The sequence below is a fragment of the Triticum dicoccoides genome, chromosome 1A (genome assembly GCF_002162155.2).
Source record: "Triticum dicoccoides isolate Atlit2015 ecotype Zavitan chromosome 1A, WEW_v2.0, whole genome shotgun sequence".
In the NCBI taxonomy this organism is placed as follows: domain Eukaryota; kingdom Viridiplantae; phylum Streptophyta; class Magnoliopsida; order Poales; family Poaceae; genus Triticum; species Triticum dicoccoides.
Window position 1 is genome coordinate 509,761,653 of NC_041380.1, and position 26,564 is coordinate 509,788,216.

Consider the following 26,564-nt stretch of genomic DNA (forward strand, 5'->3'; position numbering starts at 1 on the left):
TACTCGGGAATCGCCATACGGATCTGCACACGCCACCAAAGTCGGACCGCGCCTCCACGCACTAGATTTGGCAGCACCCCACCTCCAGAATCGTGGGATGATGACACCGATGATCTCGCATTTCTGGGGCATCGCAAAGTCTTTGGGGGCGAACATCTTCAGCATGTCCTTCAGGTTGGGAAACGTCATGCGCACCCCGCCCACGGGCTTGCTAGGCGAAGACATCCCCAGGTGGGGGGCACATCGGTCTTTGGGGAGTAGGCAGAGGCGGTAGGCGAGATTGAGTGTCTCCTCCATGGTCTTGGACATGAATACATTGGTGCACTCTTACTCTTCATGCGGCTATGCACAAGCCACCTACCATGCCGCAACCAAAGCCATGTGGGGTCCTACCCTCGCTTTTCGGTGACTGCCACTATAACTCCTCTTGTTGAACCTCCTCCCTGTCCTCTGAACCAGCGGCTGGAGGTGGCACAATGGCGAGGCTACGCGAGCTGCTAGCTCTCCCGCATGGTTCAAAAATAATAATTGTTAAGAGCATGAGCCTTACTACACCACTAAAACTAAGTCATTTTTTGTCGTATCAAAAGAACTCACAAGGTGAGAATGACAGGCGACGAAGGCACCCAGAAGACAAGAACGAAAAATTATTGTCACTATAGCTCAAAGACCACCATGACTCGGAGGTTAAATTCCTCCCCGGTTAGGAATGCCATCTGGTTGGTGGGGCAAGCTCACCGTGGAAGATGCATCGGTTGCTATCCTTTCAAATGCTTCAGATGGTGTTGGTTGCCATGTTATTGAAGAAGCAGTAATGCAGAGTTGGAGACTAAGGTAAACATCGAGGTAGATTCGAAGTGTTATAGACGGCACAACTAGAACATACATAAGAAACTATCTCATACAAATTCAATGATGCACAACCTGCGAGAGTCAACATATCAGAAGAAACATGTCCTTCACCTCCATCCCTTTTAAGGACGAATGCATGACACTAGCCACTAGGAATGATATGTTAGAAGGACTATATCTGATAGGTGTATCTTTACGGAAATGATAAGTCAAACAACTCCCTTGTGAATGGTTCCAAAACAGGTACTTCCTCCGTAAACTAATATAAGAGCGTTTAGATGACTATTTTAGTGATCTAAACGCTCTTATATTAGTTTACAGAGGGAGTACTATATATGCTAAAGTTAGATATTTGCTTATAATTTTTTCTGAGCTTCTCACCGCATGTCTGCAAGCCACTACCGACGTTGTACTGATAAGTATCACATTGTCATCTTCCACCTCGCCACCCTTGGGCTGCAGCCCAGGCTGCCATGGCCATGCATGGATTTCCATGCCTTTGTACAAGTTCTTCTGATGAAGAAAACATATTTATGTAAGGATTACCAAAATAGAGGGAACTTACAACAAGATACAACTAATTATAGATTGCATTATCTAATCTTTCTTTTCTAAATTGTTACAACCTACTATCTATTTTTCCTAATCATGCAACCATGTCACATAAGTAAATCATGCATGCTAGTAAGAATAATATCTCAAGCCACCTTCTACGTACATAGAGATAGAACCATGTCGACTATGTCCATTCACTGGTTGCACCGAATGCTAAAATACATTAACGTATGTTGACCAATGGGTACGATAGCTTAGAAGGGTGATATTTTTGAAAAGTTGAGTCAAACATCTCTCCTAAGTATCGTTAATTAAGAACTGGTGCAGGTTTAGCAGAAGGTTAGCGTGAACAACTCTTCTACCGAAGCGCCTAAAAACATGTATGTTAAACTGTTAAAGGGAAGATATTTGACACATGAAGATATTAACTCAGTTCTGACTCGTTTTAAAAAGAACGGCATGTTTAGAGCAAGATATTTGCAAAAGCGAGATACTTGCGTGCGCAACTTTATGACAAGGAAGATATTAGCGAGTGTGTGCATACCCGAACAACTCTGCTCTAAACTGCTAGTAGTGTTCAATATGTTAAAATTATTTTTGTTTAGCACACTGAGGGCAACATACTATTTACTTTGGTGTGCGCCTTTTTACTCGTCGCTCCGAGGCTTAACAGCTTGGTGCAACTTTACATGGTGGATAACCTAAACAATTCACTTTTGTTGATGCTAGTTTACAAAAGTAATTAGTATATACCTAAAGCGAATGCTGGATGTGACACTGCCAATCACTCTGTGATGCCTCCATGCCCACCTGCCTCCAAAACCTTGGATGCAAGACACCAAGAAAGTGCACGTAAAATAAACAGAGCACTACCGCTACTAACTATCGATCACTGTCTTGCTTTGGCGCGTGCACACACTAGCCACTTGCCATCTCAAGCACTCTTAGGTACAAAGCGTACGATTATAAACTCCTCACATGCAGGCCGACCATACCAAGAAACTCATAAAGGGAAGTTCAGATCGACGCCAGTCGCGATGCCATGTAGGTTGCCGTGGCAGATCTTTCCGTAGCCACGGAAACAAAGCACACCCTTTTACCACGGGGTTTCTCTAGGAAATGGCATTGTAGTGGAATGGTCCTTTTCTCCCTTCTTGAAATAAGATAAAACCTCACGGTCTTTGTATCTTCAGATGCACACAACAACAACACTATTGAAAATAATGTTTAGCGTCGATAACAAAAAGAAAAAAAAATCCAAGGTCATTCATGTAATCACGTTGATTGGCCTCACCACAACATTGGGTGATAAATATAAAGACAAGCGTACACGTATGTACATAGAAAATAGAAGATACAGAAGCTTGTTGGATGATCTTTTGGGTCCGAACTACAGACAGTGTGATCCAGACACACGTGGTGGGAGATATGAGGTGATTCATTGGAGTTGCCTTAGCACACATGTTTCTTTTGATTCATAGGATAGGATTATCGTAGGAATAAGAATATTATAGAAAATGAGATGACATGTATCTCAAATTCTATGAGTAGGAGTAGGAAACAAGATGTCATTTGGTTGACACCAAAGGAATTTTTTCATTGAGTCTAGGTTCATTTTTATTTTCCTATGAAATGTGAAAGATAGGAACCAATCCTATATAGGAATAGAAATCCATTTCTATGAATCAAATGGCTCTAAAGAAAAAAATTTATAAGAATCCTATCCTCATATGAAACTTCACCCGCAAAAAAAAGAAGAATTCATATGAAACAATGCCCTGTACATTTGGATCTTTAATGTGAGAGAAAAAGTGCGCTTATGAGCACTCCTATTTTAACAAGCAATAGGGACGCTTACAACGTATACGCACACTTGTGCTATTTCTAATACGTAGTGGGGTCGCGTCCCGCGTAAACCCACAGTCGCCGCGGCACTAACGATCGTGGATGTGATATTTCACAACCAGGTAGAATCTTTGGGACTTTCCCTATGCCTTATCATCAAGTTATTTTAGTTGTTAGTTGTCACCGAGGCTGGGCACGACTATGTGAGCACGAACTTTGCTCACAGGTTTGTTTTTTCACGAATACTTAAAATCTGCGTATCTTTTTAGTGATAGAAGAACATAAAATGAGTACAAAATAGAGAGTAGAGTACAACACATGGTATGAACGTAGAAAGGCACGAGCATGGAGAGACAGATGCTCAGCCAGGAGCATGGCTCGCAGGTTTGGATTAACGAGTACTCCTACTCAGCATACGTTCTTTAGCTGTGTGCGTTCCGCTGGGGTTAGGGGGGTCTCTCGAGTCTCGACAGCAGACCCCAAGTACCTATGCACGCAAGCAATGCCCACGCGAAGGAGATACTTGTAGTGTTAGAGTTGTATCGAATATTATTATACAAGGTAGGTTACAGTTGGACTTGGTTTTGAACTGTGTGTATACAGGGTAGGAGTTGTGTCTTAATAGGACACTTGTATCCTAGGCCTTTCATATATATCGGGGGTAGACACACGATGTAACCGATGCCAACATAATAGCACGGGCACGCGGGGGAGCCGGCGGCGTGTGCCGGCGCCCGGGCGGCCGGGGTGCGGTATTGTAGCGGTGTCATGGGGAGGAGCGCCCGTAGTCAGGCCCCGGGGATGTAGCTATGATGATGAACCTCGTTAACAAATCTCGGTGTCGTACTCGTGTGATTGCTTAGTCCTCGGATGATTAACGAAATGCCTCGGATTTATTCTAACAAGTGGTATCATGAGCAAGTTTCGATTTGAGGCCGTGGTGTTGATTTAGAGGATAGATTGTCGTCGAGTTCGTCGCGAAAGGTGATGTGTGTTTCGTGGAGGTCATCGGGTGCGCTATCTACGAGATCGGAAAAGCAGTCAGGAAGGGCAGCGGCAGCGGAGTCACGCAACGTGGCGGCGATCAAGATCGAATCGGCCTCGTCAGGAGGCAGATGGCCACGGTGGCTAGCAAGCGGAATCGACATGTGGCTCGATGGCTGGCTGGCGTGCGTAGCGTGGCAGGCCACGCGGAGGCTGGACGGGGCGCTGGCGCATGGCAGGCAACGCCCATATTGGGCTGGCGTTGTAGGGCAGCAGTCTGGGCAGGCTGGCCCAGGCGAGGCTGGTTGGCGAGCGTGGCTGTGGCCCAAGCGGTACGGCTGGGGTGGCGTTGGCTGCCAAGGCCTAGCAAGGAAAGGCCGAGGCGGAGCCGGCTGATGGCAAGTGCTACGAGCTGCGTGAGATGTTAGCAGACCTAAAAGGCGAAAGGAGGATTGGCTCGAGGGTAATGCAGGCATGTCTAACTACGAAGCGGAAGCCAAATTTTGGACATCGCTTTGGTCTGTCCAAGTGCCGGGGAAGGTTAGAAATTTCCTTTGGAGGCTTGCTAAACATTCCATTCCCACCGAAGATGTTCGACACACGAGGCATATGTCCGATGATGACAAATGTCAGCTATGTGGGATGCAGGATAACTGGCGGCATTCACTGATGCAGTGTTCTGTTGCCCGGTGTGTCTGGGCCCTTGTGGATGATGACGTTGCTGATTATATTCAGGCTTCTACAGAGCAAGATGCTAAACGCTGGTTATTCTGTATGTTTAATGATTTACCACATGCTAGCATGGTCAAGCTAGTCGTGACTTTGTGGGCATTATGGACGGCAAGGCGTAAAGCTATTCATGAGGGAGTCCTGCAGAGCCCTCATGCTACACATGCTTTTGTGACTAGCTTCATCTCTGAACTAGATTCTCTGAAGACCCCAGCGCATGTTGCACAAAATGTGGCTGCGACTAGCTCGGGAGCAAGGCGTACTAGTACATGGTTGGCCCCTGCTGTGGGAGTTGCGAAGATACAAGTTGATGGAGGCCAGGCGAGGAACGGTAGGAGCGGTGCAGCTGCGGCACTCTGCCGAGATCACAATGGCGTCTATTTGGGGTCGTCGGCTATGGCTTTTTCAGATATTTCTGACCCAGCGATGCTAGAGGCGCTAGCTTGTCGAGAAGCGCTGAACCTAGCTTTGGATTTATCAGTTGAACACATTATCATCGCATGTGATAACAAGACTGTGGTGGCGGATATCAATAACGGAACTGAAGGTCCATACAGTGCTATTATCAAGGAGATTCGTGCCAGGGCGAGGAGTTTCAGAAGCTGTGAGTTTATTTTTGAAGGTCGGGCGAGGAACATTGATGCCCATAATTTAGCTAAATTTTTGTCTTCTTTAGATGTTGGTCGCCATTTGTGGCTGGGAGTATCTCATGACCAGTTTGTTATTCCTATAAACCGTTCGGCATCGTCATAATAAAGCTTTGGTTTACCACTTAAAAAAACGAGCTGCGTGAGATTTTGTTAAAAGAAAGGGAGGAGCCTTGTAAGTACGTGAAGAAGCTACCAGTTGCAAAGAACAATTGTGTACGGAGGGATCCATCAAAGGTCAAGTTCTGCACAGATAAGTTGTTTCTTTGGGTCAAGTTTCTTGAGGGGCTTAGTGTGCGTACGACAAGGACTGACGCATGAGGCTCGGACGAGTCTCGATTGTGTCGTTAAGAATTATGCATACACAGGGCGTCAAGCAATGCACGGAGATATGTGGGCGGAGACGACGCAGGGTGGAACATGGTTGCAGTCGGATAATTTCGGCTGGGTCGGACTGGACAGTCTGATGGATCGATGGGGATGTCGGTCAAAGCAGAAGACGGTGGTGGTTTCAGCGACGACGACATAGGAGCGTGATGCTGATGGTGGCCGACTTCTGGGGCGTGGAAACACGTGGTGCAGGCCCAAGGGCTTGTGCGGCTTCGACAAGACTATGACGCAGAGTTGACTCAAGGTAGTGTACACATAAGAGCTTGAAGTCGACAGGGCGCGGGGTAGCATAGCGCAGCTACATGGAGTCATGTTGAAGGTGGAGTTGAAGTCTGATGGAGGACTACACTCTGTGCTGATGGAGGGGCTATGGCGTAAGAATTCAGAGAGTCGAAGCCTATTTCAGTGGGATAGTGAGAGACACGTGAATCGGACTGGGTACCAGTGGTCTGATGGAGGCGTGATACTCGGCATCGGTCGGTGATGATCGATGGTTCTCTGCAGTGGGAGTTGAGATAGTGGGGGCTAGCTACTCGGAAGACTCGACCAGGACAGCAGAGACTCGACGCGGTGATAGCGGCGAGGCGTGCGGTAAGCACAGTGACACAGCGACAGGCCAAGGCACTGGTGGTCAGACATGTGGTCAGACAAAGTGTGCAGGGGGTGCTGAAGCAGTGTTGACGAGTACCGGATTCAAGTTGGTGACTGGGTCTATCGGTGCCGGAAGATGGACAGGAGTTGACCATGGAGAATCTGAGAAAGTGACGGAGGGTCTAAAATTGTCAAAAGCTGAGAGAGTACATGGCCGTATATTTTGTGGTGTTCAGTGCACATGGCAAAGTGCGGATGACAAGGCAGAAGGAGGCGGAGTGCTATAGCGATGGGACATGTCAGAGACTATCCGAAAAAAGGATGAGACAACTGTGAATTTGACTCAGGATGGCACAGGGCAACGGTGAAATTCCTTCAAGTTTCAGACAGTCGGTCAATAAAGAGCGGTGACATTGAGTTCAGGTAACTCTTATATGTGGCGTCCAATATGTGAGTTGTTCACTTTCACACAGACAGTGGTCGGTGTGTTATGGTGTTGAACGGATTCTCCGGAAGTTGGAAGCACAAAGTAGAATATTGAGGAACTTAATTTTGCTCGAGTATTGACTGTGAGGAAGACGAGAAGGGACTACAGTTGCAGGTGGAGTCATGTGGAGTCTGGGAGTAGCAGCGGTGCTCATGGCGTATCTCAAGTCCAACGTACATGAAAGTTCGACGCACGGATGAATCCAAGATGGTGGAGAATATTCGTCAAGGTGGAGTTTGTTAGAGTTGTGTCGAATATTATTATACAAGGTAAGTTATAGTTGGACTTAGTTTTAGACTGTGTGTACAGGGTAGGAGTTGTGTCCTAATAGGACACTTGTATCCTAGGCCTGTCATATATATCGGGGGTAGGCACACGATGTAATCGATGCCAACGTAAAAGCACGGGCACGCGGGGAAGCCGGCGGCGTGTGCCGGCGCCCGGACGGCCGGGGTGCGGTATTGTAGCGGTGTCCTGGGGAGGAGCGCCCGTAGTCAGGCCCCGGGATGTAGCCATGATGGTGAACCTCGTTAACAAATCTCAGTGTCGTGCTCGTGTGATTGCTTGGTCCTCAGATGATCAACGAAGTGCCTCGGATTTATTCTAACACGTTCTTTAGCTGTATGCGTTCCGCTGGGGTTAGGGGGGTCTCTCGAGTCTCGACAGCAGACCCAAGTACCTATGCACGCAAGCAATGCCCACGCGAAGGAGATACTTGTAGGAAGTGGCTCCAAAGTGACCAAAAGGCGTATCCGCGTATGTACTACGTGCGGCTGTAGAAGACTATAGGATGCAACTCAATTGTATTCCATCGGAGTCGGTTACATTATATACAAGAGGTGTCTTGCGTGACAAGCCAACTAACTCTACAATATCTCTAGAGATCAATCTATACAAGGCTAGAGATAAGAGGAGAATCAGTCGGAAATAAATACAAGGATATCACGTTTCAACACCCCCCCGCAGTCGAAGCGTCGGCGTCGGCGTCGGCGTCGGCGATGCAAAGACTGGAACGGAACTCCTGGAATGCAGCGGTAGGCAATCCCTTGGTCATGATATCGGCAAACTGTTGGGTGGTCGGTACATGAAGTACACGGAGCTGACCCAACTGAACCTTCTCGCGGACAAAGTGAACATCGAGCTCGATGTGTTTAGTGCGCTTGTGCTGCACCGGATTAGCCGCGAGATAGGTGGCCGATACGTTATCACAGAAGACCACAGTAGCCTTCGGAAGAGAAATCCGAAGCTCACCAAGAAGATGACGAAGCCAACAAGTCTCCGCAACAACATTGGCGACAGCACGGTACTCGGCCTCAGCACTCGAACGGGAAACAGTGGGCTGCCGTTTAGAGGACCAAGAGACCAAGGAGTCACCGAAGAAGACACAATATCCAGATGTGGAGCGACGAGTGTCTGGACAGCCAGCCCAATCCGCGTCAGTATAAGCGAGGAGCTCAGTCGAGGCGGATGCACGGAGACGAAGACCGTAGGTCGGAGTGCCACGAATATACCGAAGAATGCGCTTGACCAAAGACCAGTGGACATCACGAGGCGAGTGCATATGCAAGCAAACTTGCTGGACTGCGAACTGAATGTCTGGTCTGGTGAGCGTGAGGTACTGAAGGGCGCCCACAATACTGCGATAAAGAGCAGCGTCGGTGGCAGGCTGGCAGGCGGAGGCTGAGAGCTTCGGCTTGGCCTCAGCAGGTGTGGCGGCTGGTTTGCAGTCAGTCATGCCGGCACGGTCCAGAAGATCAAGAGCATATTGTCCCTGATGCAGAAAGAACCCAGTGTCATCACGTCGCACATTAATGCCGAGGAAGAAGTGCAATGCGCCGAGATCCTTCAGGCGAAACTCAGAACCGAGGCGACCAATGATGTCGCGAAGAAGATCCGTGCGGGAGGCAGTGATGACAATATCATCAACATAGAGCAGAAGTATAGCCACATGATCAGCCCGATGCAGCACGAACAGGGACGTGTCAGATGTAGTGCTGCGAAACCCAAGAAGACCAAGGAATCCGGCGATGCGCTGGTACCAAGCGCGCGGAGCCTGTTTGAGGCCATATAAGGACCGGGACAACAGACAAACATCATCCGGCCGCTGAGGGTCAACGAACCCAGTCGGCTGCTGACAGAGGACTCGCTCCTGAAGATGGCCATACAGAAAAGCATTGTTGATGTCGAGCTGATGGACAGGCCAGTGACGAGAAGCAGCCAGCTGAAGCACCACACGAATCGTGGCGGGTTTGATGAGCGGAGAAAAGTCTCAGAGAAGTCAATGCCAGCACGTTGTGCAAATCCTCGGACAACCCAGCGAGCCTTGTACCGATCCAGTGAGCCATCTGGATGGAGTTTGTGACGAAAAACCCACTTGCCCGAGATGATGTTGGCTCCAGGAGGACAAGGAACAAGGGTCCAGGTCCGGTTGGCGACGAGAGCATCGTACTCAGCTCGCATAGCGGCGGTCCAATGCGGATCACTCAACGCAGAACGCACCGATCGCGGAACCGGAGAGAGGATCGTGACGCTGAGGTTGTGGTAGCGCGGGTTCGGCTGGTGCACACCGGCCTTGGCACGCGTCACCATATGATGGTGAGGTGGCGGAGGAGGCGGGCGTGGACCGCGACGCCGAGGCACCACAGCGACCGGCTCAGATGACGAAGAAGAAGCCGGCGCTGTGACGGGTGGCAAGGGCCCGCCCGACGGGGCCGAGAGGGTCGGCTCCTCCAGAGCCGACAGGGAGCCGGAGTGCGCACGCTCGGTCGGCGATGTGGGTGCAGAGGAGCCCGAAGAGCCCGGCTCCGCCTGAGCCGACGAGGCCCCTGATGGTCCGGCTGGGGTGGCGCCCGATTCCACCAGAGTCGGGGGGCGACGACCCAACGAGGCCGGGGGGACGGACTCCTCCAGAGCCAAAAGGCGGGGGCCCGGCATGGCCGGGGAGGCCGACTCCTCCTGAGTCGGCAGAGGGAACGCCGAGGGCGGCGAGGCAGCACGCGACGAAGGCGCAGCCGCGCCCGAACGGCGAGGCGGTGGGAGCGCAAGGGCTCCACGAGGCCTGCGAGGAGAGGCGTCCAGAGGTGGCGAGGGACGCGATGCAGCCTGCTGAAACGGAAAAACAACCTCATCAAAATACACGTGCCAAGACACGATCACACGATGGGACTCCGGGTCGTAGCAACGGAAACCTTTGGTGTTTGGTTGGTAGCCAAGAAAAACACAAGCGATAGAGCGAGGCGCAAGCTTGTGCGGTGTCGTGGCGGTGATATTGGGATAACAAAGGCAACCGAAAACATGAAGATCATCGTATGACGGAGGTGACCCAAATAAGAGGTGATGAGGGGTGTAGTTCCACCGGGGTTTGCAAGGCCGGATGTTAAGGAGAAGAGTAGCTGTGGCGAGGGCATCGGGCCAAAACCTCGCCGGCATGTGTGCGTGGAAGAGCAAGGCGCGAACACTCTCGTTAAGAGTGCGGAGAACACGTTCGGCACGACCATTTTGCTGAGATGTGTATGGACATGTGAGACGAAAAATTGTGCCATGAGAGGATAAAAGAGTGCGAATGGCGAGGTTATCAAATTCCTTTCCGTTGTCGGTTTGGAGGTGAGCAATGGTGCGGTGAAAGTGGGTGGCAACATAGGCGTAAAAGGCATGAAGAGAGAAAGCGACGTCGGATTTGCGGCGCAACGGAAAGGTCCAAGTAAAGTGAGAAAAATCATCCAGAATGACAAGGTAATATGATAAACCCGAATTGCTAGGCACGGGAGATGTCCACACATCACAATGAAGAACATCAAAAGGGAAAGTAGCAATGGATGATGAAGTTGAAAACGGCAAACGAACGTGTTTTCCTACGCGACATGCATGACAAGTGTGTGCTGCCGATTTATTACATGAAAAGGGAAAAGTCTGCAAAATTTTATGAAGAGCGTCGGCGCCGGGATGGCCAAGGCGAGCATGCCAGAGAGACACATCGGCGTGGAGGGCGACGGGACCACTGCTTGTCGTTTGGCCACACGGGTAAAGATCGCCGGGGGAGTCACATCGGTGCAGAACCTTCCGGGAGTGGGCATCCTTGACAGAAAAACCATGTTTGTCAAAGTCAACAGTAACAGGATGTTCACGAGTAAGAGTGCGGACAGAACATAAATTTTTGATTAAGGATGGAGACACAAGTACGTTATGGAGAGGGAGGGAAGATGATGAGAGAGGGAGGGAGGATGCACCGTGGTGGGTGATGGGAAGAGTGGATCCATCACCGACGACGATGCGAGAAGACAGAGGGTACGGGGAGACACGAGAGAGGATACCGGGGTTGGACGCCATATGAGCAGCGGCGCCTGTGTCCATGTACCAGTCCCCGCCGCCAGAGTAGTTGCTTGGGGAAGGGGCGGCGTGGAGGGCGGCTAGGAGCGCCGGGTCGTAGGTGTAGCCGGTCGGTGCAGCGCCGTAGGAGGATGACGAAGCAGCCCCGGGAGCCATGGCCCCGGTGTACGCCGAAGAACCGCCGAGTCCGGGACCTCCGGGCGCGGCCAGGAGAGCCTGATGAAGACCCGGGCGAGGGCCAAGTATGCCCGGAGCGGGTGCCCGCGGAAGGGGCATCGAGTAGGCGTGCACCACCCCCGTCCAGGGGTTGTACCCCGTGAGCCAGGGCGGGGGCGCCGCGGCCTGAGCAGGAGCGGGCGGGGCCGCCTGGCGGGGCTGGGTGCCGCCGTTGCGGCCGCGGCCGTCGCGACCTCCCCGCCTCTTCTGGCAGCCCTGGTCAGGGGCGGCGGGCGGTGGTGGAGCCGTGGCGCGAGGAGGCTGCGGGAGGGCGGGGATGCCCTTGGTGGTGCCGGCGTGGAGGGCGGCGAGAGGAGCTTGCCGCGCCGCGTGACGAAGGCGCTTTTCCTCCATGCGAAGGTACGTGACCGCCTTGGCGTACGTCGGCGTGAGGAGGGAGAGGTTGGCGGCGGACTGGCCGAGGTCGGGGTGGAGGCCGCGAAGGAGGTTGGTGAGGAGGACGGAGTCGTCGATGTTCATGCCGACATCGCGGAGTTCGTCTGCAAGAACCTTCATCCGCGTGCAGTACTCGTCGATCGAAAGATCGTTTTGCTGCATGGTGAAAAAATCACCTTGGAGGAAGACGCGGCGTTGGAGTTGATTGTCGAGGAAGAGATCGCACAGCCGTGTCCACAAGGTGTACGCCGACAGATCGCGGGAGTTCACCATGTTGAAGAGGCCGGGAGAGATGGTGAGGAAGAGCCACTTGACGATGCAGGCGTCCACAGCGAGCCACTCGTCGTCGTCCTTCATGTCGGTGTAGTCGACGCTCCCGTCAACGTGCTCGATGAGACGGTAGGAGCGGAACAATAGCGCAAAGTACGTGCGCCATGCGTTGTAGGACGGCGAGTCGAGGTTGAGTATGACCGGAACATGGTCCTTGATGTGGATCTCGTTGAGGCGGTCGGAGGCGAACGTGGTGCCGGAGAAGGAGCCGGCGTCGGAGGCAGAGGGTTTGGCCATGGAGATGGTTGGGGGTTTTGGGTGAGAGGGGTAGAGCGGCGGCGGCTATAGGAGGTACAGAGGAGCGGTGGCGGCGATTAGGGTTTTGGGAGGGAGAGGTGGCGGCAGGAGGAGAGGGTGCGGCGGGAGTAGAGGCGGCGGCGGCGGCGAGTGCTAGGCGCGGCGGCGGCGGCAGGAGGAGTTGGCGCGGCGGCGTCTAGGGCTAGGCGCGGCGGCGACGGGTTGCGGAAGCGATAGGATCACGGTAAAACTGATACCATGTAGAAGACTATAGGATGCAACTCAATTGTATTCCATCGGAGTCGGTTACATTATATACAAGAGGTGTCTTGCGTGACAAGCCAACTAACTCTACAATATCTCTAGAGATCAATCTATACAAGGTTAGAGATAAGAGAGAATCAGTCGGAAATAAATACAAGGATATCACGTTTCAACAGCGGCCGCATCCTCACGCGAGGGTCCCTATCCCTGCAGCAGCTCAGCTGCCTAGCTGCATGATGCAACTTGGCCGGGGAACACCACCCCCATAACAATGGTGCGCGCTCTCTTATATATACTCCACGACCAGAGCAGAGAGTGACAGACACGAATAGCAGCTACCACAGGCATCAACCCATTAGCTTGAAACAGCGGCCGGACGAACTCATCTCTGATCGTCGACAGAGCTGGGTGGGTGGGCATCGTCTCTCTCTCATTTACTTCATCAACCATGGGCCGTCCTGATTCGGAGGCGCCGACGTCGAGCATCGCCGCGCGGCTGGCTGCTCTCCACGACCACGCCCACGGACACGGGGGAGGCGCGGCGGCGCCGTCGGCTGCAGGATCGGCCTTCGACGCCAACGTGGTGATCATCCTTGCCGCGCTCTTCTTCGCGCAGCTCTTCGCCATCGGGCTCAACTCGCTGGCGCGGTGCGCGCTCCGGTACGTGGGCCGCGGGGCCACGGCAGCCGCCGCCGGCGAGGGCGGGGCCACGGCGCGGGGTGCCTGCCGCGGAGGCGGCGGCATCAAGAGGCGCGTGATCAGGAGCCTCCCCGTGGAGGTGTACGGCTCCGGGGAAGTCATCGACGACGTGTGCGCCATATGCCTCGGCGAGTTCGTCGACGGCGAGAAGGTGCGCGTGCTGCCGCAGTGCGGTCACGGGTTCCACGTCCGGTGCGTCGACGCATGGCTGGTGTCCCACAGCTCGTGCCCGACGTGCAGGCGGCCGGTGACCACGGGCGCACCCCCGAAGGGCGGCGACGGCGACATTGGCCATAACCAGTGTCCCGCAGAGACGGGCACGATCACCGTGGTCATCGAGTGAGTTCATAGCGCAACGAAGCACGCCATTGCCGGTACTGCACCACAAGGGAGTAGAATTCTGCATGCGCAAGCTCTTGTAGAATCATCCCGCGACGGTTTCAATGCTCGTGCTGCTTGTAGCGTGTTGCTGAAACATATCAAGTGCTCATTTGCTCACCGTAAATATTTGACGGCGAAAATGCTTTATACTAACATATTTACTTTCGGAAATCGGAAAGGAAGATAACACTTGGCCTACGCATCAAATATGCACACATCCATATATTTTTAGTTATTTAACTATATTATAGGCGAGGCCTAGGAATCTTGGCTTATGGAAAAACAAGGCCATTCAAAATGATCGGCCTCACGATAGGATCTCTACAATCCTACCACAAACCCAATTCAAGAAGAGATTTCGGTATGTGCACCGACGTCAACGAGTTCAACTAAAGGTCTAGCATGTGATTTTCATCCTTGGAGTCAATCTTAGAGCCAACACTTTCAACTAGGGTGTTTCGCCTGCACGCCAACAATATCTGATCTAGCAAACGAGGAGATCATGGGTTCACCCCGAGTATACACATACGCGTCGTCGAATTCATCACTGCCAGCAACCTCTCTGCCAGCCAACGACATCCCACAAGCTAAATCTTGGTGCTGAGAAAGCCCCAAAACCGCCACACCACCGGAGAAGACGCCGAATGCAAATTTAGGACTGCGTCATTTTGCTTCCGGTCCGTGACTCACCTCCTTCGATCCTCATCAATAGAAAAGAAAGAAAGGGGCGCTTGGACGTAAGAGCATCTCCAACAGGCGCGGCAAAACGCGCGTCCGCGCGGTAAAAACAATTTTTCGCGTGCGCTGGTTGGTTCCGCGCACTCCAGCAGTGGTGGGAAGTTACCGCGCGCAGGAAGCGTTTGCGCGCGCGGGAGAAAGCGGCACGCGGCGCGGTAGATTTGGCGCGCCGCTTCACACACGTCTATAAAGTCCCGCGCTTCGCCACGCGCACAGAACAGCCACGCGCCCTCCTCCTCGCAACCTCGCCGCTTCGCCGCTTTTCGCGCCACCACCGCGCCACCATGCCGCCGCGCCGTCAGGGTGCTTCGGGCTTTCGCGGCGTCCGTGAGCGCCCCAACGGCTGGTACTCCGCCGAGATACGGTCCGGCGACGTCCGGCTCGGCCTTGGGACGTTCCGGAGCGCGCGCGAGGCGGCCCGCGCGTACGACGCGGCGGCGTGGCGCTTGGAGAGGCCCCGGTCGTAGATGGATTTCCGGGACGTCTTCACGCGCGAGGAGGCGCAGCGCCTCGCCCCTCCGCCGAGTATCATCACGGACATGGACCGTGTCGACCACTCTCGGCGGCAGCGCCGTCTCCTCGTCGCCGAAGAGGACGAGCGAGCCTGGCGGAGTGGCGCCGTCGCCACCCAGAGGACGTCGACGCCGAGCGTGCCTACTTGGCGGAGAGGACGGCAAGGCGCCGCTCGGAGCGGGCGGACCGGCATCAGAGGAAGGCAGTGGCGAACGAGCAGTGCGACATCGTCTTCGCAGGTGGGAGGTCGTTCTTCACCTCGGACGATGAACGTTGGGACGACATATGGCTCTCAACCTCGGACGACACCGACGAGAGTGATGATGGTGATGATAGCTACTTGGAGTAGTTTTCTATCTATGTATGCCGTAGTAGTTTCTATCTATCTATCTATGCCGTAGTAGTATCTATCTATCTATGTATGTCGAACTATCTATCTATCTATACCGTAGTAGTTGCACCGATGTAAAATATCTTTGTATCGTTTTTTTATCTATGTAATTTTAATTTAGAAAATATTGTAGAATGAGCGCGCGCTGCATTTTACCGCGCCTGCTGGAGCTGCGCGCGCGCGCGGCTGCTGGAGCAAACACTGTGCGCCGCGCCAAACCAGGCGATGGGCACGCGCCAAATTCGTTTTTACCGCGCGGCGCGTTGGGCGACTGTTGGAGATGCTCTAAGGCGGTATTCATTGTGGATCCACTCACACGTACCCGGTGCCATCACCTTGGTCCTTGGTGTCCTCCACCATGGCCCCTGTCAGCGGGATCAGGCCCCTAGGCCAGGCCACACTGCAATGCCACATATGTCATTTCTTCATGAAACTTTGTATGCGAGTAGAATGAACAACCAAGTTTGATACTCTGAAATTTCAGAATTTTTTAATTTTTTCTAGTATTTTTTTATTTACTATTCATATAGGGTCCATGGCACCTGAGAGTTCTTATGCATTTTAGCCCCTACCTCCCCTTATGTAGGTCGACAAGGGCTAGGGTTATATGGGCCCGAATCGGTTTACATGGCTTGTAGACCAAATAAATGGTATCTAAAGTAGATGTCTTGTAGTACAAGTTAATGATGCGCCTTGAGAAGGACGTATGTCAGGTTGATGGGCCGCCGATGTACACACTGGTGGACCGACTTCCGTTAAGTTGATGTACCATTGTTACATGGCACCGTCAAGGAGCCTTACTACACCATTAAAATGAAGTCACATTTTTTTCTACTTAAAAGGACCCACAGGGTGAGAATGACATGTGACCAAGGCACCAAGAAAGCAAGAACAAAAAACTACAATAGCTCGAAGGCACTATAACTTTGAGGTTAAATTCCTTCTCGGTTGGGAATGTCATCAGGTTAGCACGGCAAGTTCATCATGGAAGATGCGTCGGTTGCTATGCTTTCAAATGATTCAGATGATGTTGGTTGTGATTTTGTTGAAGAAGCACTGGAGAATTGGATATTAAGGGAATCATCGAGGTAGATTCAATATATTAAGAATGGTACAATGGAACATGTATAAGAAACTATTTCATACAAATTCACTGATGCACAATCCAAAGAAACATGTCCTTTGCCTCCGTTCATTTTAAGATGCCAAATGCACGACACTAGCCACTAGGAATGATATGTTAGAAGGACAATATTTGTTAGATGGATCCTTACGAAAATGGTAATTCAAACAACTCTCTTGTGAATTATTTAAAAACTAGCAAGTATGCTAAAGTCAGATAAGTATGGCTTCTCAATGCTTGTGTGAAGGCCACTGTCAACTTGACTGGGAACCTTTGTACTGCTGCACTGGTAAGTATCCCATTGCCACCTTCCACCCTACCACCCTCGGCTGCAGCTGAGGCTGCCATGATCATGCATGGATTTTCCATGCCTTTGTAGTATTTTTTGTGATGAAGAAAACATATTGATGTGCCAATGATTACTGAAGTACAGGGAACTGCTCGGTTAAAAAAAAGTACATGGAACTTATGACAAGATACACTAATTATACATCACATTGTCCAATAAGAATAATATATCAAGCCAATCTGTTATGTACTCCCTCCATTTTTATTTACTCCGCATATTAGGTTTGTCTAAAATCAAACTTTATATACTTTCAACAAGTTTGTTGAAAAGCATATTAACATATACACCATCAAATCAATAGCATTGGATTCATCATTGCATATATTTTCACATCATATAAATTGGTTACTGTAAATGTACATGTTGTTTTCTACAAAACTTGGTCAAACTATATAAGGTTTGACTTCATTCAAAGCTAATATGAGCAGTAAATAAAAATGGCGGGAGTACATAGAGGTAGAACCATATCCGCCATCCCCATTCACCTGCAGCATCAAATGCTAAAATACATTAGCATATGTTGGCCAATGGGTGTGATAACTTAGAAGGGTGATATTTATTGAAAAGGTAAGTCAAACAACTCTCCTAAGTATCGTTAAGAACTAGTATTTGCTCGAAAGAAGATATTTGCGCAAGGAAGACATTAGCTGGTGCAACTTTAACAGAAGGTTAGCGTGAACGACTCTTCTTCTGAAGCGCCTAACAACAAGTAGGAGTATGTTAAACTGTTAAAGCGCTGATATTTGAGGCATGAAGATACTAACTCCATTCTGTCTCATTTCAAAAAGAACGGCATGTTTAGAGCAAGATAGTTGCAAAAGGCAGATATTTGCCTGTGCACCTTTATGACATGGAAGATATTAGCGAGTGTGTGCATACCCGAACAACGTCTACCCGAGGTCGACAGACTAGATGCTTTGATGCACTTTTTTCTCGTCGCTATGAGGCTTAACAGCGTGGTGCAACTTTACGAAGTGGATAACCTAGAAATTCCCTTTGTTCTCAAGTGTTTGCAAAACTAATTACTAGTATCTTCCTAATCCCTCGGCTAAAGCGAATGCTGGAAGTGACACTGTCAATCAGTCTCCGATACCTCCATGCCCACTTGCCTCCAAAACCTTGGATGCAAGATACCTAGAAAGTGCACATAAAATAAGCAGGGCACTACCGCTACTAACTAGTACTATCTATCACTGTCTTGCTTTAACGCGTGCACCATGCATGCACTAGCCCCTTCCCATCTTAAGCACTCTTAAGGTACGAAGTGTACGATAATAAACTCCCCACATGGATGCTGAGTTGCCGACCATACCAAGAAACTCAAAGGGAAATTCAGATGGATTCCAGTCACGATGCCAGGTAGGATGTCGTGGCAGATCCTTCTATAGCCACGAAAACAAAGCGCGCACTTTTGCTCTATTTTTCTCTAGCATACGGTGAGGACTCGCATAACACGTACACCCGCACTTTCTCGTTGTATCGTAGATAAGAGCGCGCTTTTGCTCCGTTGTTGACGACACGGTAGGGACGCGTACCACCTATACGCACACTTGTGCCACTAGGGCTCGCAGTCGTGAACTTTCACTATGATATTTGATTTTTCTCGAGTTCGAAGAAGTGATTTCTGTGCCATTGGATTTGTTTATGTTATCACCAAAACTCTAACCTGGTCATAGCTAGGTGAGTAGTAGTGGAGTAGGAGTAGTATTTCTTTGCACGCGGTTTCTTGTATCAGAATTTAACAATTCTAGAGCCAATTTATCATTTCTACTTTGTAGATCATCAAAATAAGAAAAGTAATATTTCTAACTAAAGACCCAGAAAGCGGATTTCAATCAAAATTCCTAAACATGATATTAGTTTTTTCTCTCGTTCACAATGACAGTGTTGTGGAATGTTTTCTTCCTTAAAATAAGATGAAACGCCCGGCCTTTTATATCATCAGATGCAGACAACTACAACACTATTGTAAATAATGTTTGGCAATTGAAAAAAAAATTCAAGGTCATTCACGCTCCCCACAACAACATTGGGTGTTAAACACATATAACATGCACACACCTATATAAGCCATGGTCCAATAGAAAATACAGAAGCCAGTTGGATGATCTTTTGTGTCCACCGGGTGGCAGACCCGGTTAGCAATCTAAAACATTGATATATGCAAAAAAAAAAAGATCTTTTCTGTCCAGAGTCTGCACAGTCTGATCCAAACATATCTGGGAGATACGGGGGAGTTCACTAGAGCAATACCTTCGACATTTAATTTTTTTATCTTGACATTTAGATCTTTAATGTGAGGAAAAAGTTGCGGTTTTTAGTACGCCCTATTTTAACGGGCAGTAGGGACGCGTACAACGTATATGAACACTTGTGCTATTTCTAATATGCAGTGGGGTTGCGCCCCACAATCGCTGTGCCACTAATGCTAGTGGACGTGATCTTTTCCTACCAGATAGGATCTTCGAGGGTTACCCAATGTCTTTTCACCAAATTATTTTACTTCCTTTGATTCAAAATAAGTGTCGTCGTTTTAGGTCAGGGAGTAGTTGTCATTACCAAGTTTGGGCACGGCTAGTAGTAATGCATTGTTCCTTTTTTCGGAGGCTAGTAGTTATTACCACAGACGCTGCCAAGCATCGCCTGACGAAGGCCTCTATTCGAGCCTTCATCTCCCTCTCCAACCAAAATAACCCTCCATGACCTCCAAAACATCCCCAATAAAGCCACCCTTGAACCGGGCCTTCCCGTTGGCGCTAATGCCGCGTGGGCTCTGCTCATGGGCGTGCCCTGCCGGCGGTGAGAGATGAAGGCGGCTAGGGTATGACGATCGGCTTAGCCCCCTCGCGTTTTGTCTAGCAAGCAGTTCAGTAGTGATGTATAGTATTACTTTGTTGTTTTGTTGCGTGCGTTCCGCTGGGATCTCGGACAAAGCAACACCTGATGTCCAAGCAGCATTTACCGGTTCAAAGCAAAGTTTGATAGCTTCATTATAGCATCATTATTGCTTTTGGAGGGTCCTCCCCATAGTAGCCGGAAACGGGGAACGGTGGGCCGTCCCTTGATCCGGATTCACCGGCCCGGAATCTGATTAGGGAACGAGGGTCGATTCGGTAAGATTCGATGCGTATTCGGCGTTTCCGCAGCCGGATCGTCGATTCAGGTTCGGCGACTCGACAGTCTTGGTTCTTGAATCGATCGAGTAAGCAAAAGATCAGCTATATCAATCACGAACTCCTCGTTTTACTCTCTGCCCTATTCTTTTCCACTCCCCTAAATAACTCCTCGTTCTGCTCTCCAATTACTCCAAGGCTGCTAATAAATTTTCCATTGGGAAGGAGATGATGTATTTTAGTCTTCATGAATGGACGATGCAGCCAGTTGCTCCCTGCCCAGCCAGTTCCCTGTATAAGTACTCCCTCGGTCCCTCCCAGCCAGTTGCTCCCCGCATCCGTAAAGATTCACGTTCCTCGTTCCATGGTACCGTACCGGATTCATCGTACCGGAATTGATTGGATCACGATTCCACTTTAGAAAAATCGTTCTAGAGATGTATACCCCCACTGTGCCCTATTTTTTCCAGCCCCCGACTCTCGTCCCCCGTTCCCGTTCCTCGTTCCCACCGTACCGGAAACATGGCAACTATGGTCCTCCCGCTAAGATATGCATTTTTACGGTAAACTGAAAATATAGCTATTCCGGTTATAGCGTTATATTTGACTTTTGCTCCGCTAAGCTTCAACAGGGCCAACATTTTCTGAGCTTTTTGAAATTACGTCACAACAGCCCAAATTTCTGCCATAGTATACCTTCTTTTTTAGTATATAAATATCATGCATGGGTGTAAATCTTGGCTATTGAATTACATAACTGCTCTGCACACGATGAATGATATGCACGACGCCCCATCCTGCAGTGAGCAACCATTTGATGCCACACATGGACGGCTTGGTAGGCTTGTCATCCAAAAATCGTCTGCAGAGTGTCGTCTCCATAGCAGTGCTCATTGAATTAGGATGCTTCATCAGTACATTGGCCTTTTTATGCTTGGACATGTACTCCCTCCATTTGAAAATACTTGTCATCAAAATGGGTGAAGAACAAGCTTCAGGTGCATAATGAATCGCTTAGTGACCGCTATCTGGGTATGCCTACGGATGTGGGACACTCGAAGAACGACACATTCAAGTATCTTAGAGAAAGAGTATGGGAAAAGATTAAAGGCTGGATGGGAAAATTACTGTCAGCAACAGGCAAAGAGGTTCTTATAAAATCAGTGGCTCAAGCGATACCGGTTTTCTCTATGTCATGTTTCAGGCTCCCAAGAGGATTGTGTGAGAGTGCCACATCCATTATCCGTCAGTTCTGGTGGGGGAGCAAAAGAGGACAGAGAAAACCGGCATGGGTTGCATGGGATACGATGACAATGCCAAAATACATGGGAGGCATGGGGTTTCAAGATCTAGAGCTATTTAACCTGAGCCTCTTAGGTAGGCAAGCATGGAGAATTTTGGAAGATCCAGAGTCACTAAGTGCAAGGATTTTGAAAGCTGTCTATTTTCCAGACCGGTCACTTTTGGAAGCACAGTTGGGCTCACGACCCTCGCAGATTTGGAGGGGGATCTTGGACGGGAGAGACATATTGGCATAAGGGATCATTCGCCGGATAGGGGACGGAGAAGATACATATATCTGGGCTGAGAATTGGATCCCTAGAGAAAGTTTTAAGAGACCAATCACTTCCTTGATCCTGGATCCACCACGTCGAGTAGCAGAGCTCATAGAGGACGCTACAGCCTCTTGGAGAACGCAGCTCGTCCGTTCAGTGTTTACCCCTTTTGATGCAGAGGCAATCCTACAGATACCAATATGCACGCGCCGGGTTTCAGATTTTTGGGTATGGAGCGAGGAGCCGAGGGGCAATTTTTCTGTCAGTTCATGTTATCGCATGCTTGTACGTACAAAGCTGAACATGGAAGCTTGGCTCGAGGGCCGTGAGGGCACTTCAGATGTTGGAGCAGAAGGGAGCGAGTGGGAATCTTTGTGGAAAATGCATGTACCACCTAAGCTTAAGGTGTTTCTTTGGAGATTGGAGAAAAGCTCGATCCCCTCGGGGGAAGTTTTACATCGCAGAAATATGGCCACAACAGCCTCGTGCACTCTGTGTGGAGCTTATGATTCGTGGAAACATGCACTGCTGGAATGCCCTATGTCCCGGAGTACATGGGCGTTGTCGTCTGAACAAATAGTTGATCAGATTAGTTTGAATCACCATGAGGGAGCCAAGGAGTGGATTTTTGCAATGGGAAAAGCTCTACCTTCAGAAGAGTTTGTCAGGTTGGTGACAACCCTTTAGGCCATTTGGGGTGCAAGACGGAAAGTGATTCACGAGGATATTTTCAAAAGCCCGTTCGCTATTAATGCTTTTGTGAACACCTATCTAGGAGAGATCAAAGCCTTATCACATGATAAGGAGCCTCGCAGAACTGGGGCCCCCAGGAGAACAGGGTGGATAGCACCACCTGAGCATTGTGTCAAGATCAATGTCGATACATCGGTAACAAGAGGGAGAACCCATGGCTCTGTGGGTACAATATGCAGGAATTTCGAAGGTGGGTTTGTAGGCGCCTCGGCTGTTGTGTTTCCGAATCAGCAGGACCCATCTACTCTGGAGGCGTTGGAGATCATGGAAGGACTAGCATTAGCACAAGATATTAATCTACAACACGTACAACTAGCCTCAGACTGCAAAGGCGTGGTTACAGAAATCCAAACGGGAAGCGGGGCAAGCTATGGAGCTATTGTTCAAGAGATCAAGATGACAGCCAACTCTTTTCCTTCCTGTAATATAGTCCATGAGTTTAGGAGCTCCAATGTGGATGCTCACAATCTAGCGAAGCATGCGTTAAGATTAGGGCCTGGTCGCCATGTTTGGTTAGGCCAAGCCGACGGCATTTCTTTCGTCCCTGTAAACATTGTGACGGTTTGAATAAAAAGCTTCGCGAGATTGCCTCAAAAAAAAAACTTGTCATCAAAATGAATAAAAGGAGATGTATCTAGATGTATTTTACATCCTTTTTTGTCCATTTTGATGACAAGTATTTTCGGACGGATGAAGTATATGTCAATTAGATGCAATATACCTTATATGATGCCTATTGTGTGATTTTGTCTTTTTCACTATTTAAGTAAAAATGCTAATAGTAAATGACTTAGTGTCGCTATAACTTTTCATAGCTTCTGGATGAGCCACGGCTAAATGGCATAGCCCACTACATTCGCAAAAAAGGAAAAATGGCATAGCCCACTATTTATAAACCAGAACCCGAATATCCAGCGAACGTTAGACTTCTATGCATGGTAAACCAAATATTATTCATGGCAAACTTAGTTGACGAGCATGACAAATTCGTCTCGGTTTATTTTTACTAGAAAACTGACGTGCTTGCGAACTAAATTTGCCATCATCATGGCAAAATAAATCGCCATAAAAACGTTCAAAGTGACGAACGGGCGGTTGCGACGCCCTCTTCGCCTCATTAAAATTTCAACAAGTTCAGCGTTTGTTCGCCGGCGCACGGCGAGTTCGCTGTCCAGTCCAGAGATACCCCCAACCCGAGGTTCCTTCCTAGCCCCGCCCCGCTTTGCCTCCAACTCCAAGGAAGGCGACCAAAAGGCGAGTGTACGTGCGGGCGCGGCCGCACTCACGCGCGTGTCCCTATCCCTGCAGCAGCTCAGCTGCCTAGCTGCAGCCTGCCTGCAGGGGGCGCAACTTGGCCGGGAAGCGCCCTTTTTCAAAGTACACGCTCCCCCACGAACAATGGTGCGCACCGGGGCCGCGCCCGCTTATATATACCCCATGGCCAGAGCAGAGTGTGACAGACACGAATAGCAGCTACCACAGGCATCAATCATCCAGTTCCAATAGCTTGGAGCAGCGGCCGGGCGAACTCATCTCCGATCGATCGAGCTGGGCGGGCATCATCATCGATCTCTCTCCTCTCTGATTAACTTGATCAACCATGGGCCGTCCTGACTCGGAGGCGCCGACGTCGAGCATCGCCGCCGCGGGGCTGGCTGCTCTCCGCGACCACGCCCACGGAAAAGGCGATGCCGCGGCGCCGCCGGCGGCGCCGGACTCGCCCTTCGACACCAACGTGGTGATCATCCTCGCCGCGCTCTTCTTCGCGCTGCTCTTCGCCATCGGGCTCAACTCGCTGGCGCGGTGCGCGCTCCGGTACGTGGGCCGCGGCGCCGCGGCCGGCGAGGGCGGGGCGACGGCGCGGGGTGCCGGCCGCGGAGGCAGCGGCATCAAGAGGCGCGTGCTCAGGAGCCTCCCCGTGGAGGTGTACGGGTCCGGGGAGGTGATCGACGACGTGTGCGCCATCTGCCTCGGCGAGTTCGTGGACGGCGAGAAGGTGCGCGTGCTGCCGCGGTGCGCGCACGGGTTCCACGTCCGCTGCGTCGACGCCTGGCTCGTGTCCCACGGCTCCTGCCCCACCTGCCGGCAGCCGGTCATCGAGGGCGCGCCCGCCAAGGGCGCCAGCGGCGGAGCTGCCCAAAGCCAGCGGCCCGCGAGCACGGAAATGATCGCCGTGGTCATCGTGTGACTTCATCCGTCGCGCAACGAAAGCATGCCATTGCCTGCCGGCGCAGCACGAGAAAGCAGCACAGCTCTGCATGCCCAGGTCCTTGTGGCACCATTTTCCGGCATCGATTGCCATGCCTGCCTGCCAGGCGCTGCTTGCTAGTGGATCAACGTATGATCGAACTGCCCAACCGCACATGTAAATATTAGACGGCGCAGAACACTGTACTGGCAATCCGACACACCACGAGTGAAAAGTTTTGCTGGATCAATTTGCCCCCGTGTCCCCCTTTCCGCCGCCGCCGCCGGCATGGGCGCCCGTCCCCTTTTCGGCGCGCCGGGGTCGCAGACGTCGGCGTCAGCGTCGGCCGGTTGCCCGGCGCCAGGACGCGACACGTCGACGCGTGACCGTGTGCCGACCTGCGGATCCGCGCGCGAACCAACCACCCGCGCAATCGCAACGTGCGTGCGTCCCAACGGCGTGCCTTAGCCCGCACGCGACGGCGATCGATCGGCGCGCGCAACCGCCGGGATAACTCCGTCGCGCCAACCCCGCCCCCGCGATCGCCACGTCCAGCGGCACGGACGCCAGCTGCGTCCGTCGTCGTCGTCACCCGGTGCGCACGCGATTCAGGCATCCTCGCGTGCACTAGTGGGGGTGGCCCCTGACGCCGACGGGTCGAGGACGACTGACGTTCAGTTCAACCGCCTGGATGCTACGCGCGCGGGTTAGCTGAATAAGTTCCCCGTCAGTTTCACCCGTCCCGCTCTGCTCTGCCTTTGCCGACTAAAACTATCTCGGGAGTTACCACTTCCGTGGCGGAAGGAGGAAAAAGAGGCCACCTCCGTGGCAAACATATGCACATGTGCATGCGTGATTGGTGGCTCGATTACTCTATCGAACCACCCAACCATGAATCATCACGTATACGTCGTGTTGATTGGACGGTCTAGCTCGATCGGGTAAGATAAGATCCTCGCGCGAGCGTATGTGGCACCGTCTAGGAGTTACCGCGTTAGGACAGGCAAATGATGGAGCTCTTTACAGTTTACATGCTTCTAATTTATACAGATCAAACAAATTCCCTCCAACAACAACGACAAAAATCACACGCGAACGCAGACGTTCAGAAGCAGAACGGAGGAGCAACAACCAACTCAACATAGGTAGTCCAGCAATTGCACCCGTGGCAGCGTGGCGGGCGGGCCTCGTGGCGCGTCGTGCCCCTTCCACCGGCGCCGCTCCAGCACGCTCCAGAGCCAGCAGAACACCGGCTTCAACGACTCGAGCCACCGGGCCACCGCCTCGTGGAGTCGCCACGACCTCCTGGCGCCCGCCGGGTCCTCCCGCCGGCCGTCTCCCTCCGCCCGCGGCAGTGCCGCCGCCGGCGTGGCGCCGTCGGCCGGGTCTACGAACCTGGCGGGGCTCGGCTCGGAGTAGCACCGGCGCAGGATGGCGCTCTTGAGCTGCGCCTCGAACGCGAGCCGCTCGTACTCGTCCAGCAGCGTGCTGCGCCGGCCGCCGCAGCCGGCGCTCACGTCCAGGCTGTACCGCGCCAGGACGGCCCCGACGTCGTCGCCGCCGCCGTCGCCGACGAGCTCTATCGACGAGCCATCCATGGTGGTACTATACCAGTATTGTTGCGCCGCTCGTACGCGCGCAATGCCACTCGCTGTATTTAGGGAGGCACGCACGCTCCGGTGCTCGTAGGCCGGTGTGGTCCTCGCATGCAGCGCATTATTCTGGGCGAAAGTTGGCCCGAGCCTGGCGTCGGGGCGACGGCAAGGATCGTCGCCGGAAATGCTTATTGCTCCGTACGGCTCGTGTAATGCAAATCACTGTCTACGGCCTCCGATGAAGAGCACATCACTGTTGATCCACTCGCTGCCTCCTTCACTGTTCTGTGCTTCGGGGACCTATACTGTACGCAAG

The 26,564-nt window shown here is 51.4% G+C and overlaps 2 protein-coding genes across 2 annotated transcripts; both read left to right on the forward strand.

Moving 5' to 3' along the window:
• Positions 1–13,297: 13,297 nt before the first annotated feature.
• Positions 13,298–13,891, forward strand: LOC119354263 (RING-H2 finger protein ATL74-like). The gene has a single exon (XM_037620978.1). The coding sequence runs from the start codon at positions 13,298–13,300 to the stop codon at positions 13,889–13,891; it is 594 nt and encodes a 197-aa protein (XP_037476875.1).
• Positions 13,892–23,861: 9,970 nt separating this feature from the next.
• LOC119283897 (RING-H2 finger protein ATL74-like) lies at positions 23,862–24,903 on the forward strand. The gene has a single exon (XM_037563258.1). It carries the CDS (start codon positions 24,066–24,068, stop codon positions 24,651–24,653), a length of 588 nt encoding a protein of 195 aa, XP_037419155.1. The 5' UTR covers positions 23,862–24,065; the 3' UTR covers positions 24,654–24,903.
• Positions 24,904–26,564: the final 1,661 nt, after the last annotated feature.